Raw genomic sequence first — 19,360 nt, 5'->3', positions numbered from 1 at the left:
TGCTTGTTGTTTAGGGCAACAAAGTTGACTCTTTGCCACTTTGTGGCGCTATACTAGCGCAGCAGCATTCCGCCTGCAGAGAGGGACTTTTATCCTCAGCAAATCCTATGACTGGGCAGAGGTTTATTTGTAGCACATTTTATGCTGATGCTGACTCTCTGTTCTGGAATTAGAGGTCCAAGTCTTCAGCCATTTGCTGCCGCTTGATTTTTGTGCTTCCAGTGGATACAGAACGGGCCCAGTGCTTTACTGCTGCTCATTCATGTTTAGTTCATTTTTCCCCACTAACCAGCATATGATTTCTAATATTGTTATATATTAACCTTTTCCACTACACTCTCACACCATGAACTTCAAATATGACTCCACACCTGTCTCCAGTCTTATGCTCCTTCCGCTGGACCACAGGACTGTCTCCGAACCCCAGGGCATCCATGAGGTCATCAGAATCATCTTCAAAAGTGAGCTCATCTTTCTTGCGAGGGGCAGCGATAGGTTTTGCGGCAGGGGCCATAGGTGTCTCTGTGAAACAAAGCAAGGAAATTGCTCATATGAAACTTATCAGAATCCACTATTAAATATTAGGCCCCTCACAGCTGAAGGCAAGTCCTGAGGATGTGACCTCTCTCTACGCTTTGTTTCTCCATAAGTAGTTCTAAAGGAATGTTATGATGTACCAGAAAAACTGCAGCTGCAGTTAATTCCAGAACATGCAGATTTTGGTGAAAGGCACTCAAGAGTCCTCTTAAAAAGCTCCATGTCACGTCTTTTTAGCCTGGGAGTAGATCCCTTCTTACCTTCCCAATACCCGGATTTCAAACTTCTGAGCAACGCTAGCACCAGGGGCGTATTGCAAGCCCATACAGCCAAGGGGGTGCCCCAATCCCTCAAGGGCCCCAAAACACTTCAGGGGGCCCCCATTCGATCAAAGGCCAATATATGTGAGATATAGGAGAGTAAGGGGGCCCTCTTCACACTCTGCTGGGGGGGGGGGCATCATTTTGTATTATGCCACTGGCTAGCACTGCAGCTTCATCGATCAGCACATTACATTGTCAGAATGCCAGCTCCTGTCTATCCCGGATACTGTGCTGGGGATTCTCACACAACTCCTACTAGGATGAACAGCTACAGAACAAGTGTAGAATCTTCTTTTGCTACATCATGGCTGTTCAGGAAGACATAACCCCTAACACAAACAAACCAAGCAAGCAAGGTCTGACACAGCTAAGCAACCGGAGACAAAGCCACTGAACCAACGAATGCATGTTTTCACTACCTCCAAGTTGAGAGCAAGATGCTCAGTCAGCAATATGAAACAGCCTTGTCAGCAAGTGGTACTTGCAGACCACTAGAAACAACAGAAAAATACAACACAGCACTTTTTTCCTTTACAAGGCAAAGAAGCACTAAGCAAGGAAGTAAGGACAATTCGTTCATTGACACAGCATATTTTTTGATAATTGCTTGCATGACCCCAAAGGTCTCTTAATTAATATTAGACAAAATTATGGCTCCTCTTGTTGGGGCAGAAACTTCACTGCACAGCCATGGAAAGCACCCCGCTTTCAGACAATGGCTGCAGCCCTATCTTCCCAGAATATGAGAAAACGGCAGTGGTAATGGTGTAATTTTATATGCAGAATGGTCTTTTTACCTGTATTACATGGAACCTGCTGGGGGAGATGCCTGCTGGCCTCCATGTAAAAGTGCCGTTCAGTTTTCTTAAACTGTGACCCATTACCTTTATCATGTGTGGGGCATGCATGCAGGGTGGTAAGTGCAAGTGTAGGTTGTGGTCAAGTGTAAGGTGTGTCTATACGGCCACCTACACCACCATCAAAATGCTCTGTGGTGTTCCTCGGGCCTCAATTCTAGCTTCAACCTTATTTAATCTGTACACAGAACCATTAAAAGCATAAAGCTAAAAAAAACTCAGCTGTAACCTTAAATCAAGACGCAGATGAAATTCAATTATATTTAAAAACCTCAAAGATTGAAGCTAGTGGCAACCTATGATGCTGTCTATCCCAATTCCAAACATGGATGCAAGAGAACGTACTTAGACTTCAGAAACTCAATTTGTGCAGGAGCCCCCACAAATATCCATTGCCCCACTCAGACCTGTTCTAAACTCAGATGCGAGACCTATTCATTCTCCAGGTAGATGTGACCACCTCATCCCAATACTTTGAAATCTGAAATGGCTATCCATCACAGCCAAAATCACTTAGGGGCACATGCATCAAAGTAGGCTTTTGCAAGTCCTTAATTGTGATTATTAAGGAAACGCAATTAGGGCTCTCAAAAGCCTATGCATGTAGAAATCGCTATTAAAATAGCGATTTATAAACATTCCTTAAATTGCGAATCGCAAATTGCGATTCGCAATTAAGGAATGGCTTCCCATTCATTCCTATGGGCTAGATGCATGAAAAAAATGTTTTGCGATTCCCTAGTTGCGAATCTTTGCGATTCACAATTAGGAAATCGCAAAACGGCATGCATGAAAGTGTGCAGTTCACTTTCTGCGATTCCTAAGGGGTCGCAAATGACCTACTTCATGAATATTAATGAGGTAGGTCGCAATTTGCGACCCCCAAGGAATCGCAAAAATCACAGCAATGTGGCCTGCTGGGATCAGCAGACCACCATGTCTGTGATTGCTTTTAAATAAAGATGCTTTACAAAAAGAAAAATGAAAAGTTTTCTTTTCATTATTTAAGAGCAGGCAGTGGTCCATGGGACCACTGCCTGCTCTTAAAAATGCTTTTACAAACATTCACAAAGGGGAAAGGGTCCCTTGGGGACCCCTTCCCATTTGCGAATGTCTTACCACCTACTTGAAGTAGGTGGTAATATGCGAATATTTTGCGACTGCATTCACATTCACAAAACATTCATGCATACTGTTAGGATTCGCTATTTGGAAGGGACGCCCTAAACACGCCCCTTCCAAACAGCGAACTGCAAACCCATTTTGCAATTCGGTAACAGGTTACCGAATCGCAAAATTGGGTTGGATGCCTCGCAAACGCATTTGTTTGTGATTGCAAACGAGCCGATTCGCTTGTGAGAAGAAAAATGCTTGATGCATCTGGCCCTTGGTGTCTTGTGCATACAGCCATGAGGAAAACCCTCCTTAATTCTAAATATGTACAACATAAAAACAATCATGCTCAAGGAGCACCCACGGCACATTGGACTGCCTCTCTATCATGGAACAATGACCCCTCTCTCGATCTTTCATAAGCAGCTCAAAGCCCTCCTATTCTGCCAATTCCTAGACTAAGAGTCCGATATATCATAGGCCAGATGTATCAAGGGTTATCCCATTCGCAAACAGGCCGATTCACAGAATCGGCCCGTTTGCGAACAGGAAAAAGCCTTTTAGCCATTGCAAAATAAGGAATCGCAAAATTTGCGATTTCCTATTTTGCGAATGCATTCAAGGAATTGCAAATTGCGCTTCCGTAAATGCAATTCTGGAAGCACCCGAAATTTGCGATCTGGCCTTAAAGAATCGCAAATTACCACCAACTTCAAGTTGGTGGTAATTTGCGATTTCCTAGAAAAATTCACTTTTTTGCATTTTTCAAAGTGCCGTGTGGCGCACATACATGCCCTCATGGGCATGTATGTGTGCCACATGTGCACACATGCATATTTCAGGGGTGCAACAGGGTGTCCTTTTGGCACCCTTGAAATTGCATTCGCAATTTGCGAGTACCTATTGGGTACTCGCAAATTGCGAATGTCTTCCCATTCATTCCTATGAGCCTCTTGGCCCATAGGAATTAATTGGAAGGTATTCCTTAATTGCGAATCGCAATTTGCGATTCGCAATTAAGGAATATGTAGGAATCGCAATTATTATTGCGAAACCTACATACGTTGCATTTTGCGAGTCCTTAATAGCGAATCAGTAAAATTTGCTAATAAGGAGTCGCAAAGTACAATGATGATAAATCTGCCCCACAGTCAGTTTGCATTCGCAAACCATCCGATTATCAACATCGCAAGGCCTTCCCGTGTTATAGTTCCAGAACTCCGGTTATTCCATGTGATCACATGGTGTCCGTGGAGCCCGCATTCACTCTATGTGGGTTGTCTGTACACAGTGTGCCTGGAATGAGGGCTCAAAACCACTTTACCCATTTGCATATCTCGGCTAAATGTGACCTAGCGGGTGGTTGAGGTGCACGAGTAGGTCCCGCCAGCCGCACTCTGCTAAATGTTGGGGCGGCAATCACTCGGATTTCTGCGGGGCGCCCCAAAAGTTCTGCAACTGTATTTCTTGTTGGGTGGGGGAAATGACAGAGCAGGTATTTGAAGGGGCAGTTTCTTTGCCAGAGTGCTAACAGACACTCCCACCCTTTCGGCTGAGATCTGCATCTCTGAAAAACATTACCCCGCATCTGGAGCAGATCTACATTTAACCTTGGCCACTTTGAAACAGCCCAGGAGAAGAGCCAGCTTTATAACTTACTCATACAGCAGTCATGCTCATTTATCTAGGACTAGAATAGAGAGGTTGCAGATGTTGACACTGGTAAGCCATGACCATACATAACAGGTCCCTTAGTCTGTACCTTGTTTCAGGGTTTGGTTGACATTCAAGATGGAGCTGTAGAAGACTGCTCCAGAGATAGCACTCACTCAGCTTGTCACTATATACATTTCAGACTAGGGACAGGCCTGGATACAGGATTTAAGAGGAATGCTGTGTAAGGAAAGACGTGCTGTGTAAGGAAAGACGTGCTTGTGGAAAAGATGCTGGACTTCACCTTTTAGCAAGGCTGCACGCCTGTGAGTACTCCGCTAATTAAAGAGACTATGGGAGTCATTGTGGAACAATGTCAGCTCTAGGATAAGAGGTCTCAGTCAGGCAGGCTGTTTGAGTTTATCATCAACTCAAATGACTATTACCTGGGGCTCACGGAAAGACCGGTCATCTCATACGTCTGAGGAGGGGAAGCCTCCTTCACTCCTGAACCCATCTGTGCTGTGTGGACCTTCCAGTTGCCTCCAGAGATCTTTCTGGAGGACGTCACACCGAGTCCAGTATTTTTTAACCTATTCTGCTATCAAAGGTGGTTCAGACGTTTTAAGCAGCTGAACCGCACAGATATTTGAGTTAACTACAACAAAACCAGCTGTTACTCCCTGTGACTAACCAGTGGATGAGAAGCACTTCATCTACTGTCCCCAGTCTGTGGGTGCCAGATATTGGTCCTGCAGGTCTACAAGTTATCATTTTGTCTCACAAACGTAGACCCGATATAGAAGTGGGTCTGTGGGCATGCAAGTGCTTTCAAGCTCATTAAAATTACAGCCACAGCATGTAAAATCAGTTTCAGCAGAATAAAGAAAAAGATTTGAAGAGCAGCAAGAGAGACAATGCTGTTTTTAAGTGCACGTTATGAGCGGAGATCTGAGCTACTGTTAGTTTTTACACCATCTTTGGAAAAGGACTGATGCTAAAGCTGAAGTTCCAAAGGTGCAAGCATGCTCAGGTATTCATTCCCACTTAATAGCAAATGATGTCCAACACCATACTAAATAACTATGTTGATTAGTGCATAAACTCTATAATGAAATTTGGGGGTCATATTTCTCTGGCTAGAGAGCTCTGTTTTTTGTTGATAACCTTAACAATACTCAGTGTATTGTTCTTATGTATATTAAAGTATTTCTCCTTTATGAAGTAAAGAACTAACTGGACAAGCAGTTATGGAGGGGTATTTAGCTCTGCTTTAATACCATAAAGAGTCAGATGCTAAATAGGGTACTTGATTATTAAGGTTGGCATCCAATGGTACTCTGGTTCCAGAACACCACTGGTAAATAAACCAATAACCACTGGTCGTCATTGGCCCAAGGTGATATGTCTCGCATTGATTCATAAATATATTACCCTTGCAAGATTTTGTTTTTTATGGGAGGGGAGTGCATATTGATTTGTAGCAGTCACATGCCAGTGACCAAATGCAGAGGACAGGTTTAATCCTTTGAGCAACTGCAAGAAAATTCCTTAGGTGTGCCCTTCATCATTAGACTAGATCCACATGTATTCTAGCAGCCAACAGCTCGCATTCATAGGTAGGAACACTGCTCCATTAAATCATACTCATCTTATTACACACTGGAGTGGACACTGATCATAGGGAAATAGCACTGTATTGCCCCTACTCCCAAGTATCACCCTTCTCACCCTTGACTGCAGTACTTGGTGCACGTTCAGAGACTGCTGTGGTTACTGCTTGACGTTTTTTTGCAGTATTGTCATCTTCATCAGATAAGAGACCGGCCAAAGGGTCGTCAAACTCTACGGGGCAAAGACACAAATATTGAGAGTAGAGAGATGGAATGAGCACAGACACAAATACTAAATACAGCTCCACACTCAAAATGTCCCTGTCACTAAAACCTCTTCTCACATTCAAGAGTGGCTACTGCTTACAGCCATCTGTAGATGCAAGAATTGAAAATGATTAAAAGATACAACACTATGAATATTGAACACCCAAATGGGACCAAAATAAATTAACATACTTATCACAACCACAGTATAAACTATATATCCACATTCATTATTAATTAGGTGTCTGAACCAGCATACAAAGATAATATTGTAATTATCCGATTTAATATCAAATGTAGGAATCGTTTCTCCTTGCAAGTAATATTTGTCTTTTCCACTAAGGTAGATTCGCTTATAAACATGGATGGAAACAGAAAAACAATTTCACTTTTGCACGGTTTTAAGATGACGCATATCGGTGCATGTAGTCACTTTAATGTTAATAGAGCTGGGCTCCGTTTGCTTTAACTCTATCTTTGTTTATATAGAAAACTTCTTTCTCTTTCACTTGAAATTATGTTGATTCGATTAAACACTAATTTCTTCTGGAACCAACACGTTTCCTTCAGAGTGTGTTGACCACCCACTCTCCTAATCTGATGCATGTGAAAAAGAGCCCTCTTTCTTGCATGGTATGCCCCCACCTTTTGCTGCATTGCTGATGTTCTTTGACTGAGTGTGCCCTGGGCTCCTTCTAATCAGGTGCCCAGGGCCTATGTTCCTTCCCTAAAACTGCATTGAAGCCTAAACCCAATTGGCATCTCTGGCTACATATCAGCCCCTGGTAAATGGTACCACAGGTACCCAGGGAACTGTGACCAGAGAAGGTCTCTAAGGGCTGCAGCACTTATTGTGCCACCCTTAGAGGCTCTGTACCCTGACACTCACACACTGCCTTTGCAGGCTGCGTGTCTTGGTGCAGAACAAAGTGAAGAGTCGACATGGCACACATCCCTGTGTCCATGCCCACAAACCACTACCCTGGCATACATCAGTCACCATTCTAGCTGGGTGCCCTATGCCAGTGGTGAGGGTACAGGTGCATTATCCCTGTACCCCTACAGTGCCCAAGTCCATTCCTGGGCACTGTAAGTGCAGTGCTGCCATTAAGAGTATATGGTGCTGGGAGTTTGTCATTAGGAACTCCACAACACTATAATGGCTACACTGAAGATTGTGAAGTTTGGGATCACACTTCTTAGCACATTAAACCCACACTGTTGCCAGTGTGGGATTTAATGTAAAATGCACAACAGAGGGCATCTTAGAGAGGCCCCCTGAAACTCGACCAACTTCTAGTGACCTGACTGAGTGGCTGCCTCGGCTGCCACCACCAGACATGTTTCTGGACCACTGGGTCGAGAGCTGCAGCTCTCGGGGGCCTGAAACAATGCACATCCTGGGACGAGGTGACAAGCCTCCTCCCCCAGGAATGGCAGGGTTCACGAAGGGGAAGCTTCAAAGGCATGCCGCCTTTGTGAGCCTCTCCAGACCATTTGCTGCTTTCAGCAACTGGTCCCCACTGGTTCTACCCCACTGTGGGCAGGAGAACTGGCGGAAAAAAAGACAAGTGAGGAAGAGAGGTGTGCCCACCTCTGCCAACTCCACCCCTCAGGTGAGGGAGGCAAGGTGAAGCACTGCCTGCAGTGCTTTTGCAAACCAGAGGTTCTCCATAGAAAACAACAGGGCACTCTACAAAGAAGATTTTGTCGAGAGGGGGCGTGGCCTGACAACATGGCCGGCTAGACGTACAGTGGTGTAGCTCCTGCCCCACCAGACAGAATCCTTTTATAATCCTGAAGGAATTGTGTCCCATTTTATGACATCTGACGTTGGAGTAGCCTCCGGCCCCGAGGATCCCGGTCGGGGCGAGTGAAAAAGACCCGCGGCCGGAGAAATCAACTTGTATCCCCCTGGAATCCTACCTGACAAGATGGCGGCCCAGGTCTGACCCAGGGGACAGCGGGCCACTGTAAGCTGTTCTGGAGTGCGGAGGGGGTGAGGGCACGGGCCCGGGACGTCTCCGGAGCCTCGACCTGTGCGGTCATGCCTGGGGGCTACAACGGCGAATCCGGTGACGTGGGAGCTATGGCAGACCACCGGGCTGAGGGGACGCCGGGGCTGCGTGAGTGTTGCGCCCGGCCCTCTCGGCCCCCTCTGGCGCGTGCCGGATCCTGGCACTGGGGAGGGCACGGGGTCGGCGCTGAGGAACGGATGCCTGGAGAACGGAGCCGTGGCCCGGAAAAAATTGCCTTGGACGCCAGGAGACCCGGTAGAATGCGGAGTTTCAAGATGGCGGCCCCGGCCTGTCTCAAATAGTAACGGCTCACTGTAAGACGAGCCGTATTGTGGGGGAGACGAAAATGGAGATCCTGCACTTGACCAGTGACTTTACCTGTGTGTATGATTGGAGTCTGACAGCGGTGCAGTTTGGGCCGCGTCTGACTCGCCATTGCCTGCTACCTAGTCACTGGGAGCCATCAGCATTGCCTGGCGGACATCGGGCTGAGGGGACTAGGGACCCCGGTTCTGGAGGTGAGTCTTCCCCTCCCGTGTGAGGACATTGGTTGTGACGGCGAGTCGTGCGCCCTGAGGAGGTGGGCAGCGGCTGGGGCATTCGCTCCACAGTGTGGTGGAGGCACTGACTGGCCGTGGACCTGAAGAGCCGATCTGACGAGAGGGCTGGGGGTGCAGACGTTGAATGTGGTGAATTGGGAGGCACTCCTCCTTTTTGTGACAAAGTGTCCCGGCCCATGGGCAGCACAGGACAAGTGTGCGAATCTCCCCAGGTTCCGGGTGGACCTCAGGCCGGCCCTGGCATCCCTGGAATGCGAGGGAGGAGACACTAAAGACAGCCCTGCAACTTTCTCACCGGCTATGGGGAGAGATAGATCCCTTAGAGGCGCCCAGACCAACAAAATCATGCGGTACACAGTGCCGGGCCGACATCCGCTGACCGCATTAGACCTGACCAGGAACAGGCGCCGTATCACGGCTCAGCGGCCCGTGACACGTCTGACATTCTGGCGGCTATAAGGGAATCACGAACGGCACTGGAGTCGGAAATGGACGGGATGGCCATGGACATCAACCATCTGCACCTGGATTTAAGGAAAGTGGCGGACTGAGTTACCACCACGGAAGGAGGCCAGAGCACACTACAGACCGAAGTTCAACAACTGCGTGCGACAGTATATGCGCTCCAGGAGCACACAGCGCAGCTAGAAGACAGGGCGGACGGCGCAGAGGGGCGATCAAGGAGGAACAACCTCTGCTTTTCGGGTTTTCCAGAAAAATCGGAGGGGCTGGCGGTGGATCTGTTCTGGAGGAATGGATTGGCTCTGCACTCCCAAACCTTAAGCTCTCTAACACGTTCGCGATAGAGAGGGCCCATCGCTCCCTCGGACCCCTACCTAAACCAGCAGCTCCACCTAGAGCAATGATCGCACGTCTGTTTAACTTCAGGGACCGGAACAAGATCGTCCAATGTATTCGCACCAACGGTCCCCAGGTTCGAAAATCAGGCCATTCACATCTACCCAGACTACACAAAAAAGGTACACGACCTGAGAAACGACTTCCTGGGTGTCAAGTGATGCGGAACCTCCATATCAGATACAGCCTAATGTTTCCGGCCCGGCTCTGCGTACAATATGAGGACAGGGTCAATTTTTTTGGTACTCCGCAGGAGGTGATGGAATGGATGGACTCGTTGGGCCTGGCTGGACAGGACAGGACCACAACCACGGATGGCAGGAACAGAAGAGGAGGAGTGGACGCCAATGGAACCAGCAGCGCTCCACTGCAGAACAGCGACTCAGACAACGGGACCTAACAGACGGAGGTCGCATCATGGTAGAGCCGGATGGCACCCTACTAACCGAGAGAGAGGCGATCCAGACACAGATAATACACTAGATATCCAGAAACCGCAAAGTCCTGAATACTTGAAGGGTCAAGAGGAGAAAAAGGGGGCGTACACCCTCCCGATTCTAAATCTTAATCACATTAAAGTACTCCACTATTATTCTCATCAGGTGAGAAAAAGGAACAAAGAGAACAGAAATAGAGGCACTGGGATGTCCCTACGTGAAGCAGCCCCTAACGGGGTCGTGTAGGAAAAGTCCTTGTTTTTATTTATTTTCCCTCACACACCCTAGTGGTGTCATGCTTCATCAGCGGGACACCACGCTAAAGATTAAAAATTCACTGCTCGACCCCAGTATCCCTTTATTCTTGGGTCTGACAGGAATATTAAAATAATTACAGTAGGGTCTATTGGAGAGTTATGGTCCTAAGACCCTAAGGCCAACATGTTTCAGTCCTTAGATGCCCAAAAAAACAAGTTTGCTGCTAGGACTTTCTTCAGGGCTATATGATCCCCTGGTATAGACAGAACAGAGAATTACCCTATCCTATTTATATAAAGGGCAGATAGCTGCTCCTTTGTGTCTCGGTATTATTTTTGAAGTTGTGTCACTCTATCTGTGAAGACAAAACAACAGAAAAGATAGGGCATGTATCTGTATATCTGTATATCCGAATCTTCAGATGCTCAATGGCACCACAATGTGAGAAATGCCCTCATATAATCCCAGTGAAAATAGGTAGTGCTCTTGTAATAATGTGTGTTAATTGGAACCAATATCTGATATCAAGAGCACCCACTATCATACAGTGGTTTTTAGGTCTCGCCTTGCGATCGCAAAGCGAGACTATAGGGGCTTTTAAAAGTGCTCCCAAAAAGCGGATTGCATGGCTAGCACGCGCACAATAACGCGCATCGTGCCGCCATGCAATCCGCTTTTTGGGAGCACTTCAAAGGGTCCGCTCCCCTGCCTGGTATGCGCTCCCCCGCCCCCAAGCGCGCGCGCGCCACGCTCCACCGGGCTTGTCTTGTCTTAAATGCAGCATACGCGCAACAAGAGGCTTTTAACAAAAGGTTGTTTTTCCACCCACTTCCCCCTCCCTTCTCCCCCTCCCTCGCTCTCACTACCCCCCTCCCTTCTTTCCCTTCCTCCTCGTCAGTCACTGGGCTGAATTTGTGCGTCCCACACACTCCGTCGCAGCTTCAACTCCTCCCACACCCTTTCATCCGCTGTTGGGGACAGGAGGAGGACAGTAGGCGCGGGGCGCCACACTTGATTTTGTTAGGGTATTCCCAGGAAGCGCGTTATGCGTGTCTACAGTAGTTGCAGTGCACTTTTTTTTTCTTTAGATTACCTTGCCTCAAGTTTGGAACGTTGTTTGCTGGCTTTCAGATGCAGACCCCTCCCACGGCTTGTTGCGGCTGCGCCTCGCTTTGATCACTTTTTTTAAATGCAGCATACGCGAGAGGCTCTTAACAAAAGGTTGTTTTTCCACCCGTTTTGATGAAGGGTGTACCATTTTACACAGTGACACATTGGTCTGTGTAAGGGCTCTGGAACCGTGCAGTACTCCTATTAACAGAACTTTGTGCGAAACTGGCCCTGGGAAACCTATGCCTGCAGCTGTCCGGTTTCGATTCCTGTTTCTTTTTGCCATCTCTTCCCTCTGCTTGTAATTCAACTTGGTACCTTCTGTGTTTCCTCTAGAACGCCTTATGCTAATTGAGTGACAGCAGTACTACATACACAGTGTTTGGTGGCTGATTGAATTTCACCCCGGCAGGAAGGGCGGGGAAGTATGCGTGGGGAGCTCTGAGGAGAGGGCATGACTCCACACTAGGCAAGCCTCTCAGCCGCTTTTGGTGTGTATGTACATGTTATTAATTTATTTTTGTATTGCTACACGGCTAACTGGACTGTTAAAAGCATGCTCATTTTGTATCGCTGTGCAGGCTCCCTTTAATACTATGGCAGAATTACTTGTTGTTATTTTTTCTAAGTCCCGTTCTAGCCCGCAGTGCATATCTCCTAAAACCCAACTTACAAAAAATAACGACAAGCAATTCCGCCACAGTAATAATTCAAAACGGGTGTTACTTCGCCTTCCCCCTACCCGCTTTATTTTGTCTTTCCTCCTTTTTGCTTCACCTAACCCTGCTTGCCCATGGTGTGTGGGTAGCATTTTGGAAACAGTAGGTTTAACTCTTGAATGGTTAGGTTGTTTCTGCATCCTCTATAAGTACGTACATTTTGTGAGGTTTGGGTGAAAATTAGTTACCCTTGCTTGCCCCTCTCTTGTGTCACACCTCTACAGCTGTTGACTTGACTGCCTCTTCCTGTCAGGAGTGACTTAATTCACTTAATTCACAACGTAGTTGGAATTTGTCCAGGTATGTTGTGGGAACGAACACAAGGCCTTTATTCAGTACTGCTATTTAATCTGCATTCAAAGAGAGGTCTGAAAGATTCACCACGAGTCCTTGTTGTTGTTCACCCCGCTTTGTGGTCCTTTTGTCATGCTCCGTGTGTTCATAGGAGTGTTGCTGTCCTCCCATTGGACCGGTTTGTTTGTATTGGTTCTCCTGCCTCGTCTTCCTCTTCTGCCGCCCTGTCCTAAAAAACAAGTTTGGTTGTAATTTGGTTGGAAACAGGGCGCAGAATGGTATGTAGGGGGCCCATGAAATTGTGGAGGTCCATGAAACTGTACAGGGCCAAATGGACTTGGCCATGGATACATAGGAGGTGGTTGGAACCCTTGATTAAAGTTTCCTCTTCTTGGTCTCCTCTCTTTGAATGCAGATGAAATAGCAGTACTGAATAAAGGCCCTGGGTTCGTTCCCACAACATACCTGGACAAATTCCAACTACGTTGTGAATTAAGTGAATGTTTCAGGAAGATACGTGTAAAACCCTTTTTTTATGGGAAAAGAACCATCTGTGACTGATAATTCCCATACAGCACTACGCCCAAAATCAAACTTTTTTCCTCCAACATCACTTATGCCTCCAGAAGTTATTGCTTTTGAGGAAAGCGTCTCGAAAGACATTGAAGAGCTAGCACCAAAATACAATATCTATGACAATCTCAGTACAAAGGAGAGGATGGCTTTAAAAACTTTGAGTATGAAAGATGACATAATCATAAAACCCGCAGATAAAGGCAGAGCCACTGTGATCCAGACCATAACTGCGTATAGAACTTCTTGCCTGAATCTTCTGACAGACACCAATTTCTACAGGAAGATTAACAAAGATCCCACAGCGCGTCTGAAAAAAACGATTAGCACTATCACTATAGAAGCCTTGAACCATGGCTGGATAAACAAAAAAGAACATGAGTTTCTGAATCCTGATGATCAAAGAGTCCCAGTATTTTATACAATACCAAAAATACACAAAGAAAGAATACCGCCAACCGGAAGACCCATTGTGTCTGGCGTTGGGTCCCTTCTGGAACCTCTCTCCCAATACACGGACTGGTTCCTTCATCCACTGGTCAAGTGTATCAATTCATATGTACAGGATACGAAACATCTACTAAATCTAAGATCAGAAATTACATATGACCGCACAAACAACCTACTGGTGTGTTTGGATGTAGAAGCATTATACACAAGCATCCCTCAAGAGGAGAGCATTAGGGTAATTGAAAACCGGCTAAAACAAGAACATTGGACCTGGGATGCCCCAATTGAGTGGATCATCACGGTGATGCGTCTAGCACTAACGGAAAATATCTTCAGTTTTGAAGACCAGCTCTATCTCCAAGTCCATGGCACTTCGATGGGCAGCACCTTTGCTCCTAGCATAGCGTGTCTGTATGTTGACCAGATAGAGGAACAACATATCTGGTCAGCCAACCCTTACTCCCTTAATATCTGTAAGTGGTGGCGTTACATCGACTATGTCCTGTTGATTTGGAAGGGAGAGGCAGTAACTCTGTCTAACTTTCATGGGTGGCTTAATCAACTGAATCCACATTTAAAATTCACCATGACGTATCATCATAATGAAGTCTCCTTCCTTGACATAAAAATCAGGGCAAAAGATCAAGGCCTGTCAAGTTCCCTATACACCGAACCGACCGATAAAAACAGTCTTCTGCATTTTGAGAGCGGACATCCACGCTCTCTCCGGGAAAATCTTCCCATTGACCAGTTTCTACGTATACGTAGGAACTGCGAAGATATAAATGATTACAAAATTGAAGCAGAAACATTGACAAAGAAACTAGAAGAGAGAGCCTATCCTAAACACGTTATCGAAAAAGCTAAGAAAAGATCTCGTAATACACCTAGATCTGCTCTATTGGAGACATCATCTGTGTCACAACATACAACGCATCATCTAATGACGTCAAGAAAATTATTAATAAAAGGTGGCAGATTCTTACATCAAACAAATTAGTTTGAGAAACCTATGTTCTCCTTCAAGAAGAATAAAAGTCTGAGAGACAATTTGATACACACGGATCTAAAGAAAAGAACATCACAACAACTAACACTTTGGCAACAACCTTCGGTCATTGGGCACTACCCTTGCGGAGCATGTGTAGTATGCCCATTAACCAAACATACAAAGGAGCTTGAACTGGGCATGCACCACACTAGGGAACAAAGGACACATACAAATTGTAATAGTGACAAAGTCATTTATATGATCAAGTGCCCATGCCAACTGATGTACATCGGAATGACTGGAAGAAAAGTTAAGGTTTGTATCAGCGAACATAAGAGTACCACCAGGAGAGCAATTACAGCCACTAGACTGACGTCCCACTGTTGAGATGCAACACACAGACATGGATGTGCATTGGACTGTGATCGAAAAGGTCAGAGGTGAAGGTGATCTGACAAGGAAACTTCTTGAAAGAGAGCAACGGTGGGTGTATCGCCTAAAAACACACATCCATGGACTTAACGATTCCCTTCCTTGTAGTCAAATTAATATAAAGAGCTGAAATATCAACATTCTATGATATGTAGTTACAATCAAACATAACATGGTAAACATACACTCCTGACACTCGATATCGATACAAGATGTCATCATTCCTTTCTCTAAATCATCAGGATACCATTACTAATGCCCATGGTCTGGGGACATATGCATAAAAGATAACATTATCTAGTCCCCTTATTAGGCGACATATTCTTTGAAAATAGTCTCATTTTTTTCCAAACACACAAAGGGTGGAGATTCCAGAAGGAGAAGTACCCTCTTTACTCTATCCCGATTACATTGCGATGGGGTTGAGTATGTTGGTTCAAATATACTCTTCTTTTCCCATAATTACCAAGTAGTAATTAATATGAATCGACATAGTCTCTATTTCTGACATTTTAAACATAAAAAGTAGGTCATCTATCAGGTGGTGACTCCCCTTTTGTCTTGTCCTCTAGAAGCAAAAACTACTTTCCCCATAATTTACTACAACGGTATTTGGGGCCATCTCCTATTACTAATGACGGTTCAGTTTTGACTTTATTTGCACAACTTGTAGTACATAATGAAGAACAATGTAGATGGATTTATAATCTCTCAATAGATCTATCCGTTACTTGTTCTCTTTTAACAAAACAGAAGACTCCACTCACCTGGTCTTCTAGGACAAAAAAACTACATTTCCCATAATTCCCTACAACGTTATTTGGGTCCTTTTTTAGGTCTCGCGAGCCAAAGGCTCGAAGAGACATTTTATATGTGGGATTTTCAAAGTGCTACCCAGTCTTTTGGCTGGCCTAAACCTTGAGTGCACGATCACATGCACGTGCACAGCTGCTCCTCTGCTCATTGCATTCCCCCCTCCCTTCTCACCCAGCCCTTTGATGCTCTGCTCCATTACTTTCACTTTCGCCGCTTTGACCCTTGCATTCCCCCCTCCCTTCTCACCCAGCCCTTTGATGCTCTGCTCGCATCTCCCTCCTCCCTGGGCGTGAAGGGAGACAGAGCCATCTTGCCTGATTAATGGCTTTGCATTCCCATGTGTTCCCGTAGTAAACATGCCCGAGGCCCCAGCCGAGCACAAGGCTCACGGAGACATTCTCTTTACCTTCGTTAGTCCCTTATCTCCATTTCCTTCAGAAGCTCCTGCTTTCCCTACCTTTCTGCCCAGCGATTTGCTTGTTATTTTTGGAGCTTTATATAGCGCAAACTAGACCCCACACATCGGGTATCAGAGCGCTTTACATGAGCACCAGTTTTGTTACAGATTGACACATTAATTTTTGTTACATCGTCCTTGCCGAGACTCGAACCCGGTTCCCCCCCTCCGAGGTCCACCGCTCTAACCCTAATGCTACATGCTTATGTTAGCCCCATACAATCATTGGGGCACCCTATAGCAGCAACTCTATTAAGAGCACCCTTTTGTTACCCCTTCATTTTACCTGCACATTGTTTCCAAAAAGTTTTACCAATTGTAGGGAGCCTGAGGATGCGGGGAAACCATCAGCACAAATTAACAATTTCCAGTGTCCATCCTCAACTTTCCTGCATCCCTTCAAGGTTCAGTCAACTTGTTTTAATTTGCGGCAGAGACGGCGGCGCCGAAGTGGTTACTTCGGAGAGTGCATGCGGAGCCGTCCGGTTGGGCTAGTTGCGGATCGTGTTGGTTTGTGTATCTCGAAGGCACCTCTCACCTACAGCAGCTTCGGGACGCACCGCCAGGAGCCCTGAGCCGCGAAACGACGCCCTAAACGTCTATTCGCTATGTCGGTTTATATGCAAATGTTTACGCGAGTGCCGTGGGTAATGCTGCCCTGGTAAGTTAAAGGAGCCACAGAGCTGCATGTACTCTTGTAAACACCCCACTCAAAGAGCGTTGTAGTTTATTAGGACGAGCGAGACAGAAAACTATCGCGACCAAATACATTCATCGTTCCACCACGCACTTTTCTCCTGTTAATCCTTTTGCTTTATGTTGGATTTTTGAGGATTGTCTGCCTGGCAGCGTGTTCGAAAAGCTGCATGCAGTTTGTATTGTGAAGAAAACTTTCCAAAAGTTAGAACATAGATACATTTTTTTGAGGGGAGAGCTTAGAGCTGAAATATCTATCTCGGCACTCTTTTCTAGTTTTAAGGCTATGTTTCACGGCCATTGCTGCTATAGACTGCCCGCCCTAGGTTTTTGCATAACACTAATGCGATTATGAGGGAGTTCGATGTCGTTAAGAACCAGGCGCGCAACACCCATTGGACTCAAAGGGCTTCAGCACCCCCCCCCCCGTCGTGTGTGGCAGCCCGGGATGAGACCGCTTCCTGGGCAAAGAAGCAGCCGCACCCGAGCACTTCACAGGTCTTTAAAAGACCATTCGCATGTTAATGAGGCCTCGCTGTTCTTTCACCCCTTCTAAGAGCCCCTGCAGCTCCACTCTGCCTATTGCTTACAGTTCAGCCCCCCCCGAAATTTTTGCTCAGCCCCCCCCCCCGAAATTTGGCTCTAGTTGCGCCTCTGTTAAGAACTAATTGGAACTTATTTCTGCTTGTTTGCAGTACATTGAACAATTTTCACAGCTCGGACGCTCTTATTTTTAAGTTCAACCAACTTTTCTGTTTACATTCGGACTGAACACGGCTCTCTTCGGGGTCCATTATTTTCCATGTGCTACTGGTGCCCACTGGATGCGTTTAAATAGCAATTTGTGTAACTTTATCGTCCCGGCCCTGGCACTTTTCACTTAACCCTGCCATCAGTCAGTCTACTGTATTGTAGAATTTGTGTAGCGCTTTCCTGCCCGTTGATATTCTCTGTGCGCTTTCTGTTAGGTGGAATGTGCAGCTCCTCCGCTTGTGTATGCACGGTAGAGTGTTTATTAGCACAGTTTATGTGGGAAGTATTTCGGTGACAAGCCTCGGGCCAGGAGACGTGCTCGAGACCTGATGCAACCGATCTCCGCAGCACAACTTTCTTGGGGAACTCGAATCCCTTCCTTTCAGTTGTACATTATAACTTCATTCATATCTTTACCAGTAATGTTGGCATGTTATTGCGAATATTGTTAGGAATGTCACATTATCGGTCGGACAAACATTGATAATGTTGGGAATCGCAAAGAATGACTAAAATGTACTCCATAGGAGTGAGCAGAACCTCCAATAAGCATAAAGCAAACAGGAGGGCAGTATTGTACAGCAGCATTTGTATAGCGCTTACTCCCCGTATATGAGTCACTAAAGCGCTTAATTCGCCCTGATGTCAAGCTTCACCTATACCCGAGCCTCTACTGGGAGTGTTTTCTTGTCGTGTGTGATGACCACGAGGTGCACCTACAGTCTTATGGGATGCAGCGCCTGGAGGTATGATGGGTGAGGGTTTGTGTGAGAGAGAGACACGCAAATTATAAGGACTCACCAGCTTAGCCATGGGGGCAGCGGGATGCTGTGGGCACGGTCACCAAAACCGGGGGTAAATCACAAAAGAGCCAACAATACATATGCCGGGCGGAGGGGTTGTTGAAGGAACAAAAGGACACCTGCGAGCTAAGGATGGGAATTGGTGACCTAACCAGAAGTCGTGAACCATTTTTCTTTATTTATTCAAGTGTTTTTTTTTTTTTAAGATGGGATATTGTTAACTACTGAATACATACACCCCATGATGTAGGGAGGAAGTGAAAGAGCAATTGAGACCTGAAACCCGAGCAGAAACTACACAAACTTTAGACCAGTTATCTCTTACAGGCTGAGGTACAGATTGGCACAAAGGCAAAAAATTATGCCAGCGAGGTCCTACCAGGACTGGAAACAAGCATCCTAGGACCGGTTTCGGAGTTTCACCCCTCTTCAGCCAGGATAGCTTGATTCCAGTGGCATGGAGCGCACGGGACCCACGTCTGGGCATACCCGTCCCACTCGGGGCGACAAATGCAACAAGCATTTGCAATGCAATAGGTCTCGCATTTACGCGAGTTTGAGCTGTTGGCATTGTAAATGATAATGCCTTTTATTTTTGTTCTAGTTTTAAAAACATAAATAAAAGGCTTTGTCATTTACAATGCCAATAGCTTAAACTCGCGTAAATGCGAGACCTATTGCATTGCAAATGCTTGTCTATCACTGATGCTGGTTCAGGTTTGACTTCTTTCGTATAGTTTTCTATACTTAATGAAAAGCAATGTAGAGGGAT

The 19,360-nt window shown here is 46.1% G+C and overlaps 1 protein-coding gene across 4 annotated transcripts in view; it reads right to left on the bottom strand.

Annotated features, from left to right (window-relative positions):
* Positions 1-19,360, bottom strand: part of FBF1 (Fas binding factor 1) — a 612,463-nt gene that overhangs the window by 480,617 nt on the left and 112,486 nt on the right. For all 4 annotated transcript variants that reach the window (XM_085616959.1, XM_085616957.1, XM_085616961.1 and 1 more), the window contains 2 exons: positions 6,215-6,328; positions 372-522 (listed from right to left, as the gene is read on the bottom strand). In XM_085616959.1, the coding sequence (XP_085473085.1) occupies positions 372-522; positions 6,215-6,328 (265 nt within the window). The remainder of the gene's footprint in view (positions 1-371; positions 523-6,214; positions 6,329-19,360) is intronic.

The sequence above is a fragment of the Triturus cristatus genome, chromosome 7 (assembly GCF_964204655.1).
Source record: "Triturus cristatus chromosome 7, aTriCri1.1, whole genome shotgun sequence".
In the NCBI taxonomy this organism is placed as follows: Eukaryota; Metazoa; Chordata; class Amphibia; order Caudata; family Salamandridae; genus Triturus; species Triturus cristatus.
The sequence above is the reverse complement of the archived record's forward strand: the minus strand, read 5'-3'. Positions and strand labels throughout refer to the sequence as shown.